At 50.6% G+C, this 16,652-nt stretch overlaps 1 protein-coding gene across 1 annotated transcript in view; it reads right to left on the minus strand.

The window, feature by feature from the left end:
* Positions 1-130: 130 nt before the first annotated feature.
* efcab6 (EF-hand calcium binding domain 6) overlaps positions 131-16,652 on the minus strand; it is an 86,289-nt gene continuing 69,767 nt past the window's right edge. The window contains exons 27-28 of the mRNA XM_071386204.1: positions 971-1,120; positions 131-858 (exon numbers count right to left, since the gene is read on the minus strand). Of these exons, the coding sequence (XP_071242305.1) occupies positions 736-858; positions 971-1,120 (273 nt within the window). The 3' untranslated portion in view covers positions 131-735. The remainder of the gene's footprint in view (positions 859-970; positions 1,121-16,652) is intronic.

Below are 16,652 nucleotides of genomic sequence, written 5' to 3' on the forward strand. Positions count from 1 at the left end.
ACCCTCGTTCAAATAATTACATTAGTAATCCCGGAGGAGATGGGGTAATTTATTTGCGGATGGCTTTTCGCTTTACACCATTAATACAGTACCTATCATATAGACTCCCATCTCCTCTCTCTCTTTATTTTCCTTCTATCCCTCCCTCTCTATCTTTTCATGGTCTCACACTCCATCTCCATTGGCCCCTTCGGTTGTTCACTCTCTCCATCTTTCTGTAGATTATTTAGATAATGATCTCTCTCTCTCTCTCTCTGGGTTCTGTCTTGCAACGGTGATGCCGTCTATCTCATGAATGACAAACGCCCTCTCCTTCTCCTTGTCATCCATTTCGTTTCCCGTCAGATGGGAACAAAGACAGTCCCCCTGCATGTTGCAGCGTCCGTACATCATCCAAAAGCACTTTATTTGGTTGGGTTTGGTTCGGAAAGCAATCAGTATCATAAAGTCATACAGCGGAGAGATAAATCGGTATGCTAGAGGGAGAAAAAGCTGTAGATATGCCAGGGGAAGATATTGGGAGAAAACCCTCGACAATATATATTTTATATAATACATCACTTTATATGTTTTAATTTATATGACATGATTTTGTAATAATACTGTGTATCCCTCCTTCACTCAGTGGTGCAGTAAAATTATAGCGATCAATATGGACTGATTTATCAGTGATAACTAGCTAAACCTTCACAGGAGCCTACAGTAGGGCCATAGTTAGAGGGCAGAGGTTAGAGGTCAGTGTAGGAAGCCCCGTAGGAAGTCATTGTAGGAGATCTTCCCCGTAGTGTTCTTGTCAAAGAAAGAGGTGAGGTGGAAGAATTCTTCCTCAGATAGGTTCACTCTGAACTGCCTTAGTACCTGTAGAAATACACAATCAGGATTATCTGGTGTGTGTGTGTGTGTGTGTGTGACGTGTTATTAGTAAACAGCTTTTTAAATAATGGTCAAACAGTAGATTGTTGGACTATACCTTTCTGAATTCCTTGATGGAGATTTTGCCACTGTGGTTGTGGTCCAAGGTAACAAAGTTTTGCCTCAAGGAGCGCCAGAACTGCTGGACCGGGCCATAGAGCCTCAGCATGGCTTCCACACACTGTCTACTGAGAACACCCCCACTCATCTGGACCGCAAGGGAACCACAACCAGACCGCATCAGGACCAGAGAAGGCCAGAGAGGACAGAGCAGAGTTAACAAACACTTAAAGACCATTGCATGGATGTAATCATTCCAATCATATTTCTATTTTGTACACCTTAAATTATGAGTGTAACTCAGTAAAGTAGCAGTCTTTATGAACTTTTCTGAAAGACTGTTCCAGCATTAAGCACACAGGGGGTATCTGGTTGCCTGGCTACCCAGACTCCTTGCTCTGGCCAAACGTTACGCCACACCCACGGATGTTAGTTTCCTCTCCGCAGTGAGTCTGGATCTGAGTACCTCCCCGACCCTTAACCGAATGCCAACACATTCGCGGCCGTCTGAATGGTCCAGAAACCGATGGGTTCGGCCAGAGCCGGAGCACACATGGGTACAGCGGCGGTTTGAAAAAACCCGTCATTGGCTTTGATACTTTGATTTGTTAGAGACCATCCAATCGCTGATGACGTTGTTTTGTACAACGCCCCTCTTCACCACTAACAATTTCAACGATGGCAGAGTCGGACTAAAGTATGTGGCGGACGACAGTGCGATTCGTCAGGCTAGGTCTCTGATTTATCACACAGATGGTTGGTTTGGTTAGTAGATAATGAGGGTTATAATTGTGAACCAAAGCCAGTACGAGAGGGGGTTTGGATGGTTTGCAGCTCGCAGGTTGCCAGGCAAGCTCTCACCCACTCACTCTGGTGAGGCTTTGGGCCCTGCTTAATGCTAATGTTTAATAGCCCATTGGGCGGGGATCTTCTCCAACCTGGCCACCACCATGTCAATTTTCGAAGATTTTATTAACATACCTCATTGTGCCAAAAGCACACAAATCACCAAACTTGACGAGTATTGTTGTCAAGGAGGAGACACCCCCTCGTTTTACTTCACACACCCCCTCCCCATTGAAAGTGACAGTTAATGAGCCAACAATGGACCAGAGAAAGAGCGAGGGAGAGGAAAAAAGAGGAAGATAAAATATCTGTTTTCTCTCTCCCCAAATAATAATTTACCACTGTTTCTGCAGTAAAAACATTATGTTTATACAGCACTCTGTCCTATATTGACAGTAAGTTAAACTGGGGTTTACAATATCGGTGTAGTGGGGAGAGGTAGTTAAACGGGTGTACAGTACCGGTGTAGTGTGCAGAGGTAGTTAAACAGGGGTGTACAGTACCGGTGTAGTGGGGAGAGGTAGTTAAACAGGGGTGTACAGTACCGGTGTAGTGTGCAGAGGTAGTTAAATTGGGGTATACAATACCGGTGTAGTGGGGAGAGGTAGTTAAACAGGGGTAAACAGTACCGGTGTAGTGGGGAGAGGTAGTTAAACAGGGGTAAACAGTACCGGTGTAGTGGGGAGAGGTAGTTAAATGGGTGTACAGTACCGGTGTAGTGGGGAGAGGGGAGAGGTAGTTAAACAGGGGTGTACAGTACCGGTGTAGTGGGGAGAGGTAGTTAAACAGGGGTAAACAGTACAAGGTGTAGTGGGGAGAGGTAGTTAAATGGGTGTACAGTACCGGTGTAGTGGGGAGAGGTAGTTAAACAGGGGTAAACAGTACCGGTGTAGTGGAGAGAGGGGAGAGGTAGTTAAACAGGGGTAAACAGTACCGGTGTAGTGGGGAGAGGTAGTTAAACTGGGGTGTACAGTACCGGTGTAGTGGGGAGAGGTAGTTAAACAGGGGTGTACAGTACCGGTTTAGTGGGGAGAGGTAGTTAAACTGGGGTGTACAGTACCGGTGTAGTGGGGAGAGGTAGTTAAACAGGGGTAAACAGTACCGGTGTAGTGGGGAGAGGTAGTTAAACAGGAGTAAACAGTACCGGTGTAGTGGGGAGAGGTAGTTAAACAGGGGTGTACAGTACCGGTGTAGTGGGGAGAGGTAGTTAAACAGGGGTGTACAGTACCGGTGTAGTGGGGAGAGGTAGTTAAACAGGGGTGTACAGTACCGGTGTAGTGGGGAGAGGTAGTTAAACTAGGGTGTACAGTACCGGTGTAGTGGGGAGAGGTAGTTAAACAGGGGTAAACAGTACCGGTGTAGTGGGGAGAGGTAGTTAAACAGCGGTAAACAGTACCGGTGTAGTGGGGAGAGGTAGTTAAATGGGTGTACAGTACCGGTGTAGTGGGGAGAGGGGAGAGGTAGTTAAACAGGGGTGTACAGTACCGGTGTAGTGGGGAGAGGTAGTTAAACAGGGGTAAACAGTACAAGGTGTAGTGGGGAGAGGTAGTTAAATGGGTGTACAGTACCGGTGTAGTGGGGAGAGGTAGTTAAACAGGGGTAAACAGTACCGGTGTAGTGGAGAGAGGGGAGAGGTAGTTAAACAGGGGTAAACAGTACCGGTGTAGTGGGGAGAGGTAGTTAAACTGGGGTGTACAGTACCGGTGTAGTGGGGAGAGGTAGTTAAACAGGGGTGTACAGTACCGGTTTAGTGGGGAGAGGTAGTTAAACTGGGGTGTACAGTACCGGTGTAGTGGGGAGAGGTAGTTAAACAGGGGTAAACAGTACCGGTGTAGTGGGGAGAGGTAGTTAAACAGGAGTAAACAGTACCGGTGTAGTGGGGAGAGGTAGTTAAACAGGGGTGTACAGTACCGGTGTAGTGGGGAGAGGTAGTTAAACAGGGGTGTACAGTACCGGTGTAGTGGGGAGAGGTAGTTAAACAGGGGTGTACAGTACCGGTGTAGTGGGGAGAGGTAGTTAAACTAGGGTGTACAGTACCGGTGTAGTGGGGAGAGGTAGTTAAACTAGGGTGTACAGTACCGGTGTAGTGGGGAGAGGTAGTTAAACAGGGGTGTACAGTACCGGTGTAGTGGGGAGAGGTAGTTAAACAGGGGTGTACAGTACCGGTGTAGTGGGGAGAGGGGAGAGGTAGTTAAACGGGTGTACAGTACCGGTGTAGTGGGGAGAGGGGAGAGGTAGTTAAACAGGGGTGTACAGTACCGGTGTAGTGGGGAGAGGTAGTTAAACAGGGGTGTACAGTACCGGTGTAGAGGGGAGAGGTAGTTAAACAGGGGTGTACAGTACCGGTGTAGTTGGGAGAGGTAGTTAAACAGGGGTGTACAGTACCGGTGTAGTGGGGAGAGGTAGTTAAACGGGTGTACAGTACCGGTGTAGTGGGGAGAGGTAGTTAAACAGGGGTGTACAGTACCGGTGTAGTGGGGAGAGGTAGTTAAACAGGGGTGTACAGTACCGGTGTAGTGGGGAGAGGGGAGAGGTAGTTAAACTAGGGTGTACAGTATCGGTGTAGTGGGGAGATGTAGTTATACTAGGGTGTACAGTACCGGTGTAGTGGGGAGAGGTAGTTAAACTAGGGTGTACAGTACCGGTGTAGTGGGGAGAGGTAGTTAAACAGGGGTGTACAGTACCGGTGTAGTGGGGAGAGGTAGTTAAACAGGGGTGTACAGTACCGGTGTAGTGGGGAGAGGGGAGAGGTAGTTAAACAGGGGTGTACAGTACCGGTGTAGTGGGGAGAGGGGAGAGGTAGTTAAACTAGGGTGTACAGTACCGGTGTAATGGGGAGAGGTAGTTAAACTAGGGTGTACAGTACCGGTGTAGTGGGGAGAGGTAGTTAAACTAGGGTGTACAGTACCGGTGTAGTGGGGAGAGGTAGTTAAACAGGGGTGTACAGTACCGGTGTAGTGGGGAGAGGTAGTTAAACAGGGGTGTACAGTACCGGTGTAGTGGGGAGAGGGGAGAGGTAGTTAAACGGGTGTACAGTACCGGTGTAGTGGGGAGAGGGGAGAGGTAGTTAAACGGGTGTACAGTACCGGTGTAGTGGGGAGAGGGGAGAGGTAGGGAAGCGGGTGTACAGTACCGGTGTAGTGGGGAGAGGTAGTTAAACTAGGGTGTACAGTACCGGTGTAGTGGGGAGAGGTAGTTAAACTAGGGTGTACAGTACCGGTGTAGTGGGGAGAGGTAGTTAAACTAGGGTGTACAGTACCGGTGTAGTGGGGAGAGGTAGTTAAACTAGGGTGTACAGTACCGGTGTAGTGGGGAGAGGGGAGAGGTAGTTAAACGGGTGTACAGTACCGGTGTAGTGGGGAGAGGGGAGAGGTAGTTAAACGGGTGTACAGTACCGGTGTAGTGGGGAGAGGGGAGAGGTAGTTAAACGGGTGTACAGTACCGGTGTAGTGGGGAGAGGGGAGAGGTAGTTAAACGGGTGTACAGTACCGGTGTAGTGGGGAGAGGGGAGAGGTAGTTAAACGGGTGTACAGTACCGGTGTAGTGGGGAGAGGTAGTTAAACTAGGGTGTACAGTACCGGTGTAGTGGGGAGAGGGAGAGGTAGTTAAACTAGGGTGTACAGTACCGGTGTAGTGGGGAGAGGTAGTTAAACTAGGGTGTACAGTACCGGTGTAGTGGGGAGAGGTAGTTAAACTAGGGTGTACAGTACTGGTGTAGTGGGGAGAGGTAGTTAAACTAGGGTGTACAGTACCGGTGTAGTGGGGAGAGGTAGTTAAACTAGGGTGTACAGTACTGGTGTAGTGGGGAGAGGTAGTTAAACTAGGGTGTACAGTACCGGTGTAGTGGGGAGAGGTAGTTAAACTAGGGTGTACAGTACCGGTGTAGTGGGGAGAGGGGAGAGGTAGTTAAACGGGTGTACAGTACCGGTGTAGTGGGGAGAGGGGAGAGGTAGTTAAACGGGTGTACAGTACCGGTGTAGTGGGGAGAGGGGAGAGGTAGTTAAACGGGTGTACAGTACCGGTGTAGTGGGGAGAGGGGAGAGGTAGTTAAACAGGGGTGTACAGTACCGGTGTAGTGTGCAGAGGTAGTTAAACAGGGGTGTACAGTACCGGTGTAGTGGGGAGAGGTAGTTAAACAGGGGTGTACAGTACCGGTGTAGTGTGCAGAGGTAGTTAAATTGGGGTATACAATACCGGTGTAGTGGGGAGAGGTAGTTAAACAGGGGTAAACAGTACAAGGTGTAGTGGGGAGAGGTCGTTAAATGGGTGTACAGTACCGGTGTAGTGGGGAGAGGGGAGAGGTAGTTAAACAGGGGTGTACAGTACCGGTGTAGTGGGGAGAGGTAGTTAAACTGGGGTGTACAGTACCGGTGTAGTGGGGAGAGGTAGTTAAACAGGGGTAAACAGTACAAGGTGTAGTGGGGAGAGGTAGTTAAATGGGTGTACAGTACCGGTGTAGTGGGGAGAGGTAGTTAAACAGGGGTAAACAGTACCGGTGTAGTGGAGAGAGGGGAGAGGTAGTTAAACAGGGGTAAACAGTACCGGTGTAGTGGGGAGAGGTAGTTAAACTGGGGTGTACAGTACCGGTTTAGTGGGGAGAGGTAGTTAAACTGGGGTGTACAGTACCGGTGTAGTGGGGAGAGGTAGTTAAACAGGGGTGTACAGTACCGGTGTAGTGGGGAGAGGTAGTTAAACAGGGGTGTACAGTACCGGTGTAGTGGGGAGAGGTAGTTAAACTAGGGGTGTACAGTACCGGTGTAGTGGGGAGAGGTAGTTAAACTAGGGTGTACAGTACCGGTGTAGTGGGGAGAGGTAGTTAAACAGGGGTGTACAGTACCGGTGTAGTGGGGAGAGGTAGTTAAACAGGGGTGTACAGTACCGGTGTAGTGGGGAGAGGGGAGAGGTAGTTAAACGGGTGTACAGTACCGGTGTAGTGGGGAGAGGGGAGAGGTAGTTAAACAGGGGTGTACAGTACCGGTGTAGTGGGGAGAGGTAGTTAAACAGGGGTGTACAGTACCGGTGTAGAGGGGAGAGGTATTTAAACAGGGGTGTACAGTACCGGTGTAGTTGGGAGAGGTAGTTAAACAGGGGTGTACAGTACCGGTGTAGTGGGGAGAGGTAGTTAAACAGGGGTGTACAGTACCGGTGTAGTGGGGAGAGGTAGTTAAACAGGGGTGTACAGTACCGGTGTAGTGGGGAGAGGTAGTTAAACAGGGGTGTACAGTACCGGTGTAGTGGGGAGAGGGGAGAGGTAGTTAAACTAGGGTGTACAGTACCGGTGTAGTGGGGAGAGGTAGTTAAACTAGGGTGTACAGTACCGGTGTAGTGGGGAGAGGTAGTTAAACTAGGGTGTACAGTACCGGTGTAGTGGGGAGAGGTAGTTAAACTAGGGTGTACAGTACCGGTGTAGTGGGGAGAGGGGAGAGGTAGTTAAACTAGGGTGTACAGTACCGGTGTAGTGGGGAGAGGTAGTTAAACTAGGGTGTACAGTACCGGTGTAGTGGGGAGAGGTAGTTAAACTAGGGTGTACAGTACTGGTGTAGTGGGGAGAGGTAGTTAAACTAGGGGTGTACAGTACCGGTGTAGTGGGGAGAGGTAGTTAAACTAGGGGTGTACAGTACCGGTGTAGTGGGGAGAGGGGAGAGGGGAGAGGTAGTTAAACAGGGGTGTACAGTACCGGTGTAGTGGGGAGAGGGGAGAGGTAGTTAAACGGGTGTACAGTACCGGTGTAGTGGGGAGAGGTAGTTAAACAGGGGTGTACAGTACCGGTGTAGTGGGGAGAGGTAGTTAAACTAGGGTGTACAGTACCGGTGTAGTGGGGAGAGGTAGTTAAACTAGGGTGTACAGTACCGGTGTAGTGGGGAGAGGTAGTTAAACAGGGGTGTACAGTACCGGTGTAGTGGGGAGAGGTAGTTAAACAGGGGTGTACAGTACCGGTGTAGTGGGGAGAGGGGAGAGGTAGTTAAACGGGTGTACAGTACCGGTGTAGTGGGGAGAGGGGAGAGGTAGTTAAACAGGGGTGTACAGTACCGGTGTAGTGGGGAGAGGTAGTTAAACAGGGGTGTACAGTACCGGTGTAGAGGGGAGAGGTATTTAAACAGGGGTGTACAGTACCGGTGTAGTTGGGAGAGGTAGTTAAACAGGGGTGTACAGTACCGGTGTAGTGGGGAGAGGTAGTTAAACGGGTGTACAGTACCGGTGTAGTGGGGAGAGGTAGTTAAACGGGTGTACAGTACCGGTGTAGTGGGGAGAGGTAGTTAAACTAGGGTGTACAGTACCGGTGTAGTGGGGAGAGGGGAGAGGTAGTTAAACTAGGGTGTACAGTACCGGTGTAGTGGGGAGAGGTAGTTAAACTAGGGTGTACAGTACCGGTGTAGTGGGGAGAGGTAGTTAAACTAGGGTGTACAGTACCGGTGTAGTGGGGAGAGGTAGTTAAACTAGGGTGTACAGTACCGGTGTAGTGGGGAGAGGGGAGAGGTAGTTAAACTAGGGTGTACAGTACCGGTGTAGTGGGGAGAGGTAGTTAAACTAGGGTGTACAGTACCGGTGTAGTGGGGAGAGGTAGTTAAACTAGGGTGTACAGTACTGGTGTAGTGGGGAGAGGTAGTTAAACTAGGGTGTACAGTACCGGTGTAGTGGGGAGAGGTAGTTAAACTAGGGTGTACAGTACCGGTGTAGTGGGGAGAGGGGAGAGGGGAGAGGTAGTTAAACGGGTGTACAGTACCGGTGTAGTGGGGAGAGGTAGTTAAACGGGTGTACAGTACCGGTGTAGTGGGGAGAGGGGAGAGGTAGTTAAACGGGTGTACAGTACCGGTGTAGTGGGGAGAGGGGAGAGGTAGTTAAACGGGTGTACAGTACCGGTGTAGTGGGGAGAGGGGAGAGGTAGTTAAACGGGTGTACAGTACCGGTGTAGTGGGGAGAGGGGAGAGGTAGTTAAACGGGTGTACAGTACCGGTGTAGTGGGGAGAGGTAGTTAAACTAGGGTGTACAGTACCGGTGTAGTGGGGAGAGGGGAGAGGTAGTTAAACTAGGGTGTACAGTACCGGTGTAGTGGGGAGAGGTAGTTAAACTAGGGTGTACAGTACCGGTGTAGTGGGGAGAGGTAGTTAAACTAGGGTGTACAGTACCGGTGTAGTGGGGAGAGGTAGTTAAACTAGGGTGTACAGTACCGGTGTAGTGGGGAGAGGTAGTTAAACTAGGGTGTACAGTACTGGTGTAGTGGGGAGAGGTAGTTAAACTAGGGTGTACAGTACCGGTGTAGTGGGGAGAGGTAGTTAAACTAGGGTGTACAGTACCGGTGTAGTGGGGAGAGGGGAGAGGTAGTTAAACGGGTGTACAGTACCGGTGTAGTGGGGAGAGGGGAGAGGTAGTTAAACGGGTGTACAGTACCGGTGTAGTGGGGAGAGGTAGTTAAACGGGTGTACAGTACCGGTGTAGTGGGGAGAGGGGAGAGGTAGTTAAACGGGTGTACAGTACCGGTGTAGTGGGCAGAGGTAGTTAAACTAGGGGTGTACAGTACCGGTGTAGTGGGGAGAGGTAGTTAAACAGGGGTGTACAGTACCGGTGTAGTGTGCAGAGGTAGTTAAATTGGGGTATACAATACCGGTGTAGTGGGGAGAGGTAGTTAAACAGGGGTAAACAGTACCGGTGTAGTGGGGAGAGGTAGTTAAACAGGGGTAAACAGTACAAGGTGTAGTGGGGAGAGGTAGTTAAATGGGTGTACAGTACCGGTGTAGTGGGGAGAGGGGAGAGGTAGTTAAACAGGGGTGTACAGTACCGGTGTAGTGGGGAGAGGTAGTTAAACTGGGGTGTACAGTACCGGTGTAGTGGGGAGAGGTAGTTAAACAGGGGTAAACAGTACAAGGTTTAGTGGGGAGAGGTAGTTAAATGGGTGTACAGTACCGGTGTAGTGGGGAGAGGTAGTTAAACAGGGGTAAACAGTACCGGTGTAGTGGAGAGAGGGGAGAGGTAGTTAAACAGGGGTAAACAGTACCGGTGTAGTGGGGAGAGGTAGTTAAACTGGGGTGTACAGTACCGGTTTAGTGGGGAGAGGTAGTTAAACTGGGGTGTACAGTACCGGTGTAGTGGGGAGAGGTAGTTAAACAGGGGTGTACAGTACCGGTGTAGTGGGGAGAGGTAGTTAAACAGGGGTGTACAGTACCGGTGTAGTGGGGAGAGGTAGTTAAACTAGGGTGTACAGTACCGGTGTAGTGGGGAGAGGTAGTTAAACTAGGGTGTACAGTACCGGTGTAGTGGGGAGAGGTAGTTAAACAGGGGTGTACAGTACCGGTGTAGTGGGGAGAGGTAGTTAAACAGGGGTGTACAGTACCGGTGTAGTGGGGAGAGGGGAGAGGTAGTTAAACGGGTGTACAGTACCGGTGTAGTGGGGAGAGGGGAGAGGTAGTTAAACAGGGGTGTACAGTACCGGTGTAGTGGGGAGAGGTAGTTAAACAGGGGTGTACAGTACCGGTGTAGAGGGGAGAGGTATTTAAACAGGGGTGTACAGTACCGGTGTAGTTGGGAGAGGTAGTTAAACAGGGGTGTACAGTACCGGTGTAGTGGGGAGAGGTAGTTAAACGGGTGTACAGTACCGGTGTAGTGGGGAGAGGTAGTTAAACGGGTGTACAGTACCGGTGTAGTGGGGAGAGGTAGTTAAACTAGGGTGTACAGTACCGGTGTAGTGGGGAGAGGGGAGAGGTAGTTAAACTAGGGTGTACAGTACCGGTGTAGTGGGGAGAGGTAGTTAAACTAGGGTGTACAGTACCGGTGTAGTGGGGAGAGGTAGTTAAACTAGGGTGTACAGTACCGGTGTAGTGGGGAGAGGTAGTTAAACTAGGGTGTACAGTACCGGTGTAGTGGGGAGAGGGGAGAGGTAGTTAAACTAGGGTGTACAGTACCGGTGTAGTGGGGAGAGGTAGTTAAACTAGGGTGTACAGTACCGGTGTAGTGGGGAGAGGTAGTTAAACTAGGGTGTACAGTACTGGTGTAGTGGGGAGAGGTAGTTAAACTAGGGTGTACAGTACCGGTGTAGTGGGGAGAGGTAGTTAAACTAGGGTGTACAGTACCGGTGTAGTGGGGAGAGGGGAGAGGGAGAGGTAGTTAAACGGGTGTACAGTACCGGTGTAGTGGGGAGAGGGGAGAGGTAGTTAAACGGGTGTACAGTACCGGTGTAGTGGGGAGAGGTAGTTAAACAGGGGTGTACAGTACCGGTGTAGTGGGGAGAGGTAGTTAAACTAGGGCGTACAGTACCGGTGTAGTGGGGAGAGGTAGTTAAACTAGGGTGTACAGTACCGGTGTAGTGGGGAGAGGTAGTTAAACAGGGGTGTACAGTACCGGTGTAGTGGGGAGAGGTAGTTAAACAGGGGTGTACAGTACCGGTGTAGTGGGGAGAGGGGAGAGGTAGTTAAACGGGTGTACAGTACCGGTGTAGTGGGGAGAGGGGAGAGGTAGTTAAACAGGGGTGTACAGTACCGGTGTAGTGGGGAGAGGTAGTTAAACAGGGGTGTACAGTACCGGTGTAGAGGGGAGAGGTATTTAAACAGGGGTGTACAGTACCGGTGTAGTTGGGAGAGGTAGTTAAACGGGTGTACAGTACCGGTGTAGTGGGGAGAGGGGAGAGGTAGTTAAACGGGTGTACAGTACCGGTGTAGTGTGCAGAGGTAGTTAAACAGGGGTGTACAGTACCGGTGTAGTGGGGAGAGGTAGTTAAACAGGGGTGTACAGTACCGGTGTAGTGTGCAGAGGTAGTTAAATTGGGGTATACAATACCGGTGTAGTGGGGAGAGGTAGTTAAACAGGGGTAAACAGTACAAGGTGTAGTGGGGAGAGGTCGTTAAATGGGTGTACAGTACCGGTGTAGTGGGGAGAGGGGAGAGGTAGTTAAACAGGGGTGTACAGTACCGGTGTAGTGGGGAGAGGTAGTTAAACTGGGGTGTACAGTACCGGTGTAGTGGGGAGAGGTAGTTAAACAGGGGTAAACAGTACAAGGTTTAGTGGGGAGAGGTAGTTAAATGGGTGTACAGTACCGGTGTAGTGGGGAGAGGTAGTTAAACAGGGGTAAACAGTACCGGTGTAGTGGAGAGAGGGGAGAGGTAGTTAAACAGGGGTAAACAGTACCGGTGTAGTGGGGAGAGGTAGTTAAACTGGGGTGTACAGTACCGGTTTAGTGGGGAGAGGTAGTTAAACTGGGGTGTACAGTACCGGTGTAGTGGGGAGAGGTAGTTAAACAGGGGTGTACAGTACCGGTGTAGTGGGGAGAGGTAGTTAAACAGGGGTGTACAGTACCGGTGTAGTGGGGAGAGGTAGTTAAACTAGGGTGTACAGTACCGGTGTAGTGGGGAGAGGTAGTTAAACTAGGGTGTACAGTACCGGTGTAGTGGGGAGAGGTAGTTAAACAGGGGTGTACAGTACCGGTGTAGTGGGGAGAGGTAGTTAAACAGGGGTGTACAGTACCGGTGTAGTGGGGAGAGGGGAGAGGTAGTTAAACGGGTGTACAGTACCGGTGTAGTGGGGAGAGGGGAGAGGTAGTTAAACAGGGGTGTACAGTACCGGTGTAGTGGGGAGAGGTAGTTAAACAGGGGTGTACAGTACCGGTGTAGAGGGGAGAGGTATTTAAACAGGGGTGTACAGTACCGGTGTAGTTGGGAGAGGTAGTTAAACAGGGGTGTACAGTACCGGTGTAGTGGGGAGAGGTAGTTAAACGGGTGTACAGTACCGGTGTAGTGGGGAGAGGTAGTTAAACGGGTGTACAGTACCGGTGTAGTGGGGAGAGGTAGTTAAACTAGGGTGTACAGTACCGGTGTAGTGGGGAGAGGGGAGAGGTAGTTAAACTAGGGTGTACAGTACCGGTGTAGTGGGGAGAGGTAGTTAAACTAGGGTGTACAGTACCGGTGTAGTGGGGAGAGGTAGTTAAACTAGGGTGTACAGTACCGGTGTAGTGGGGAGAGGTAGTTAAACTAGGGTGTACAGTACCGGTGTAGTGGGGAGAGGGGAGAGGTAGTTAAACTAGGGTGTACAGTACCGGTGTAGTGGGGAGAGGTAGTTAAACTAGGGTGTACAGTACCGGTGTAGTGGGGAGAGGTAGTTAAACTAGGGTGTACAGTACTGGTGTAGTGGGGAGAGGTAGTTAAACTAGGGTGTACAGTACCGGTGTAGTGGGGAGAGGTAGTTAAACTAGGGTGTACAGTACCGGTGTAGTGGGGAGAGGGGAGAGGGAGAGGTAGTTAAACGGGTGTACAGTACCGGTGTAGTGGGGAGAGGGGAGAGGTAGTTAAACGGGTGTACAGTACCGGTGTAGTGGGGAGAGGTAGTTAAACAGGGGTGTACAGTACCGGTGTAGTGGGGAGAGGTAGTTAAACTAGGGTGTACAGTACCGGTGTAGTGGGGAGAGGTAGTTAAACTAGGGTGTACAGTACCGGTGTAGTGGGGAGAGGTAGTTAAACAGGGGTGTACAGTACCGGTGTAGTGGGGAGAGGTAGTTAAACAGGGGTGTACAGTACCGGTGTAGTGGGGAGAGGGGAGAGGTAGTTAAACGGGTGTACAGTACCGGTGTAGTGGGGAGAGGGGAGAGGTAGTTAAACAGGGGTGTACAGTACCGGTGTAGTGGGGAGAGGTAGTTAAACAGGGGTGTACAGTACCGGTGTAGAGGGGAGAGGTATTTAAACAGGGGTGTACAGTACCGGTGTAGTTGGGAGAGGTAGTTAAACAGGGGTGTACAGTACCGGTGTAGTGGGGAGAGGTAGTTAAACGGGTGTACAGTACCGGTGTAGTGGGGAGAGGTAGTTAAACGGGTGTACAGTACCGGTGTAGTGGGGAGAGGTAGTTAAACTAGGGTGTACAGTACCGGTGTAGTGGGGAGAGGGGAGAGGTAGTTAAACTAGGGTGTACAGTACCGGTGTAGTGGGGAGAGGTAGTTAAACTAGGGTGTACAGTACCGGTGTAGTGGGGAGAGGTAGTTAAACTAGGGTGTACAGTACCGGTGTAGTGGGGAGAGGTAGTTAAACTAGGGTGTACAGTACCGGTGTAGTGGGGAGAGGGGAGAGGTAGTTAAACTAGGGTGTACAGTACCGGTGTAGTGGGGAGAGGTAGTTAAACTAGGGTGTACAGTACCGGTGTAGTGGGGAGAGGTAGTTAAACTAGGGTGTACAGTACTGGTGTAGTGGGGAGAGGTAGTTAAACTAGGGTGTACAGTACCGGTGTAGTGGGGAGAGGTAGTTAAACTAGGGTGTACAGTACCGGTGTAGTGGGGAGAGGGGAGAGGGGAGAGGTAGTTAAACGGGTGTACAGTACCGGTGTAGTGGGGAGAGGTAGTTAAACGGGTGTACAGTACCGGTGTAGTGGGGAGAGGGGAGAGGTAGTTAAACGGGTGTACAGTACCGGTGTAGTGGGGAGAGGGGAGAGGTAGTTAAACGGGTGTACAGTACCGGTGTAGTGGGGAGAGGGGAGAGGTAGTTAAACGGGTGTACAGTACCGGTGTAGTGGGGAGAGGGGAGAGGTAGTTAAACGGGTGTACAGTACCGGTGTAGTGGGGAGAGGTAGTTAAACTAGGGTGTACAGTACCGGTGTAGTGGGGAGAGGGGAGAGGTAGTTAAACTAGGGTGTACAGTACCGGTGTAGTGGGGAGAGGTAGTTAAACTAGGGTGTACAGTACCGGTGTAGTGGGGAGAGGTAGTTAAACTAGGGTGTACAGTACTGGTGTAGTGGGGAGAGGTAGTTAAACTAGGGTGTACAGTACCGGTGTAGTGGGGAGAGGTAGTTAAACTAGGGTGTACAGTACTGGTGTAGTGGGGAGAGGTAGTTAAACTAGGGTGTACAGTACCGGTGTAGTGGGGAGAGGTAGTTAAACTAGGGTGTACAGTACCGGTGTAGTGGGGAGAGGGGAGAGGTAGTTAAACGGGTGTACAGTACCGGTGTAGTGGGGAGAGGGGAGAGGTAGTTAAACGGGTGTACAGTACCGGTGTAGTGGGGAGAGGTAGTTAAACGGGTGTACAGTACCGGTGTAGTGGGGAGAGGGGAGAGGTAGTTAAACGGGTGTACAGTACCGGTGTAGTGTGCAGAGGTAGTTAAACAGGGGTGTACAGTACCGGTGTAGTGGGGAGAGGTAGTTAAACAGGGGTGTACAGTACCGGTGTAGTGTGCAGAGGTAGTTAAATTGGGGTATACAATACCGGTGTAGTGGGGAGAGGTAGTTAAACAGGGGTAAACAGTACCTGTGTAGTGGGGAGAGGTAGTTAAACAGGGGTAAACAGTACAAGGTGTAGTGGGGAGAGGTAGTTAAATGGGTGTACAGTACCGGTGTAGTGGGGAGAGGGGAGAGGTAGTTAAACAGGGGTGTACAGTACCGGTGTAGTGGGGAGAGGTAGTTAAACTGGGGTGTACAGTACCGGTGTAGTGGGGAGAGGTAGTTAAACAGGGGTAAACAGTACAAGGTGTTAGTGGGGGAGAGGTAGTTAAATGGGTGTACAGTACCGGTGTAGTGGGGAGAGGTAGTTAAACAGGGGTAAACAGTACCGGTGTAGTGGAGAGAGGGGAGAGGTAGTTAAACAGGGGTAAACAGTACCGGTGTAGTGGGGAGAGGTAGTTAAACTGGGGTGTACAGTACCGGTTTAGTGGGGAGAGGTAGTTAAACTGGGGTGTACAGTACCGGTGTAGTGGGGAGAGGTAGTTAAACAGGGGTGTACAGTACCGGTGTAGTGGGGAGAGGTAGTTAAACAGGGGTGTACAGTACCGGTGTAGTGGGGAGAGGTAGTTAAACTAGGGTGTACAGTACCGGTGTAGTGGGGAGAGGTAGTTAAACTAGGGTGTACAGTACCGGTGTAGTGGGGAGAGGTAGTTAAACAGGGGTGTACAGTACCGGTGTAGTGGGGAGAGGTAGTTAAACAGGGGTGTACAGTACCGGTGTAGTGGGGAGAGGGGAGAGGTAGTTAAACGGGTGTACAGTACCGGTGTAGTGGGGAGAGGGGAGAGGTAGTTAAACAGGGGTGTACAGTACCGGTGTAGTGGGGAGAGGTAGTTAAACAGGGGTGTACAGTACCGGTGTAGAGGGGAGAGGTATTTAAACAGGGGTGTACAGTACCGGTGTAGTTGGGAGAGGTAGTTAAACAGGGGTGTACAGTACCGGTGTAGTGGGGAGAGGTAGTTAAACGGGTGTACAGTACCGGTGTAGTGGGGAGAGGTAGTTAAACGGGTGTACAGTACCGGTGTAGTGGGGAGAGGTAGTTAAACTAGGGTGTACAGTACCGGTGTAGTGGGGAGAGGGGAGAGGTAGTTAAACTAGGGTGTACAGTACCGGTGTAGTGGGGAGAGGTAGTTAAACTAGGGTGTACAGTACCGGTGTAGTGGGGAGAGGTAGTTAAACTAGGGTGTACAGTACCGGTGTAGTGGGGAGAGGTAGTTAAACTAGGGTGTACAGTACCGGTGTAGTGGGGAGAGGGGAGAGGTAGTTAAACTAGGGTGTACAGTACCGGTGTAGTGGGGAGAGGTAGTTAAACTAGGGTGTACAGTACCGGTGTAGTGGGGAGAGGTAGTTAAACTAGGGTGTACAGTACTGGTGTAGTGGGGAGAGGTAGTTAAACTAGGGTGTACAGTACCGGTGTAGTGGGGAGAGGTAGTTAAACTAGGGTGTACAGTACCGGTGTAGTGGGGAGAGGTAGTTAAACGGGTGTACAGTACCGGTGTAGTGGGGAGAGGTAGTTAAACTAGGGTGTACAGTACCGGTGTAGTGGGGAGAGGGGAGAGGTAGTTAAACTAGGGTGTACAGTACCGGTGTAGTGGGGAGAGGTAGTTAAACTAGGGTGTACAGTACCGGTGTAGTGGGGAGAGGTAGTTAAACTAGG

The sequence above is a fragment of the Salvelinus alpinus genome, chromosome 37 (genome assembly GCF_045679555.1).
Source record: "Salvelinus alpinus chromosome 37, SLU_Salpinus.1, whole genome shotgun sequence".
Taxonomy (NCBI): Eukaryota; Metazoa; Chordata; class Actinopteri; order Salmoniformes; family Salmonidae; genus Salvelinus; species Salvelinus alpinus.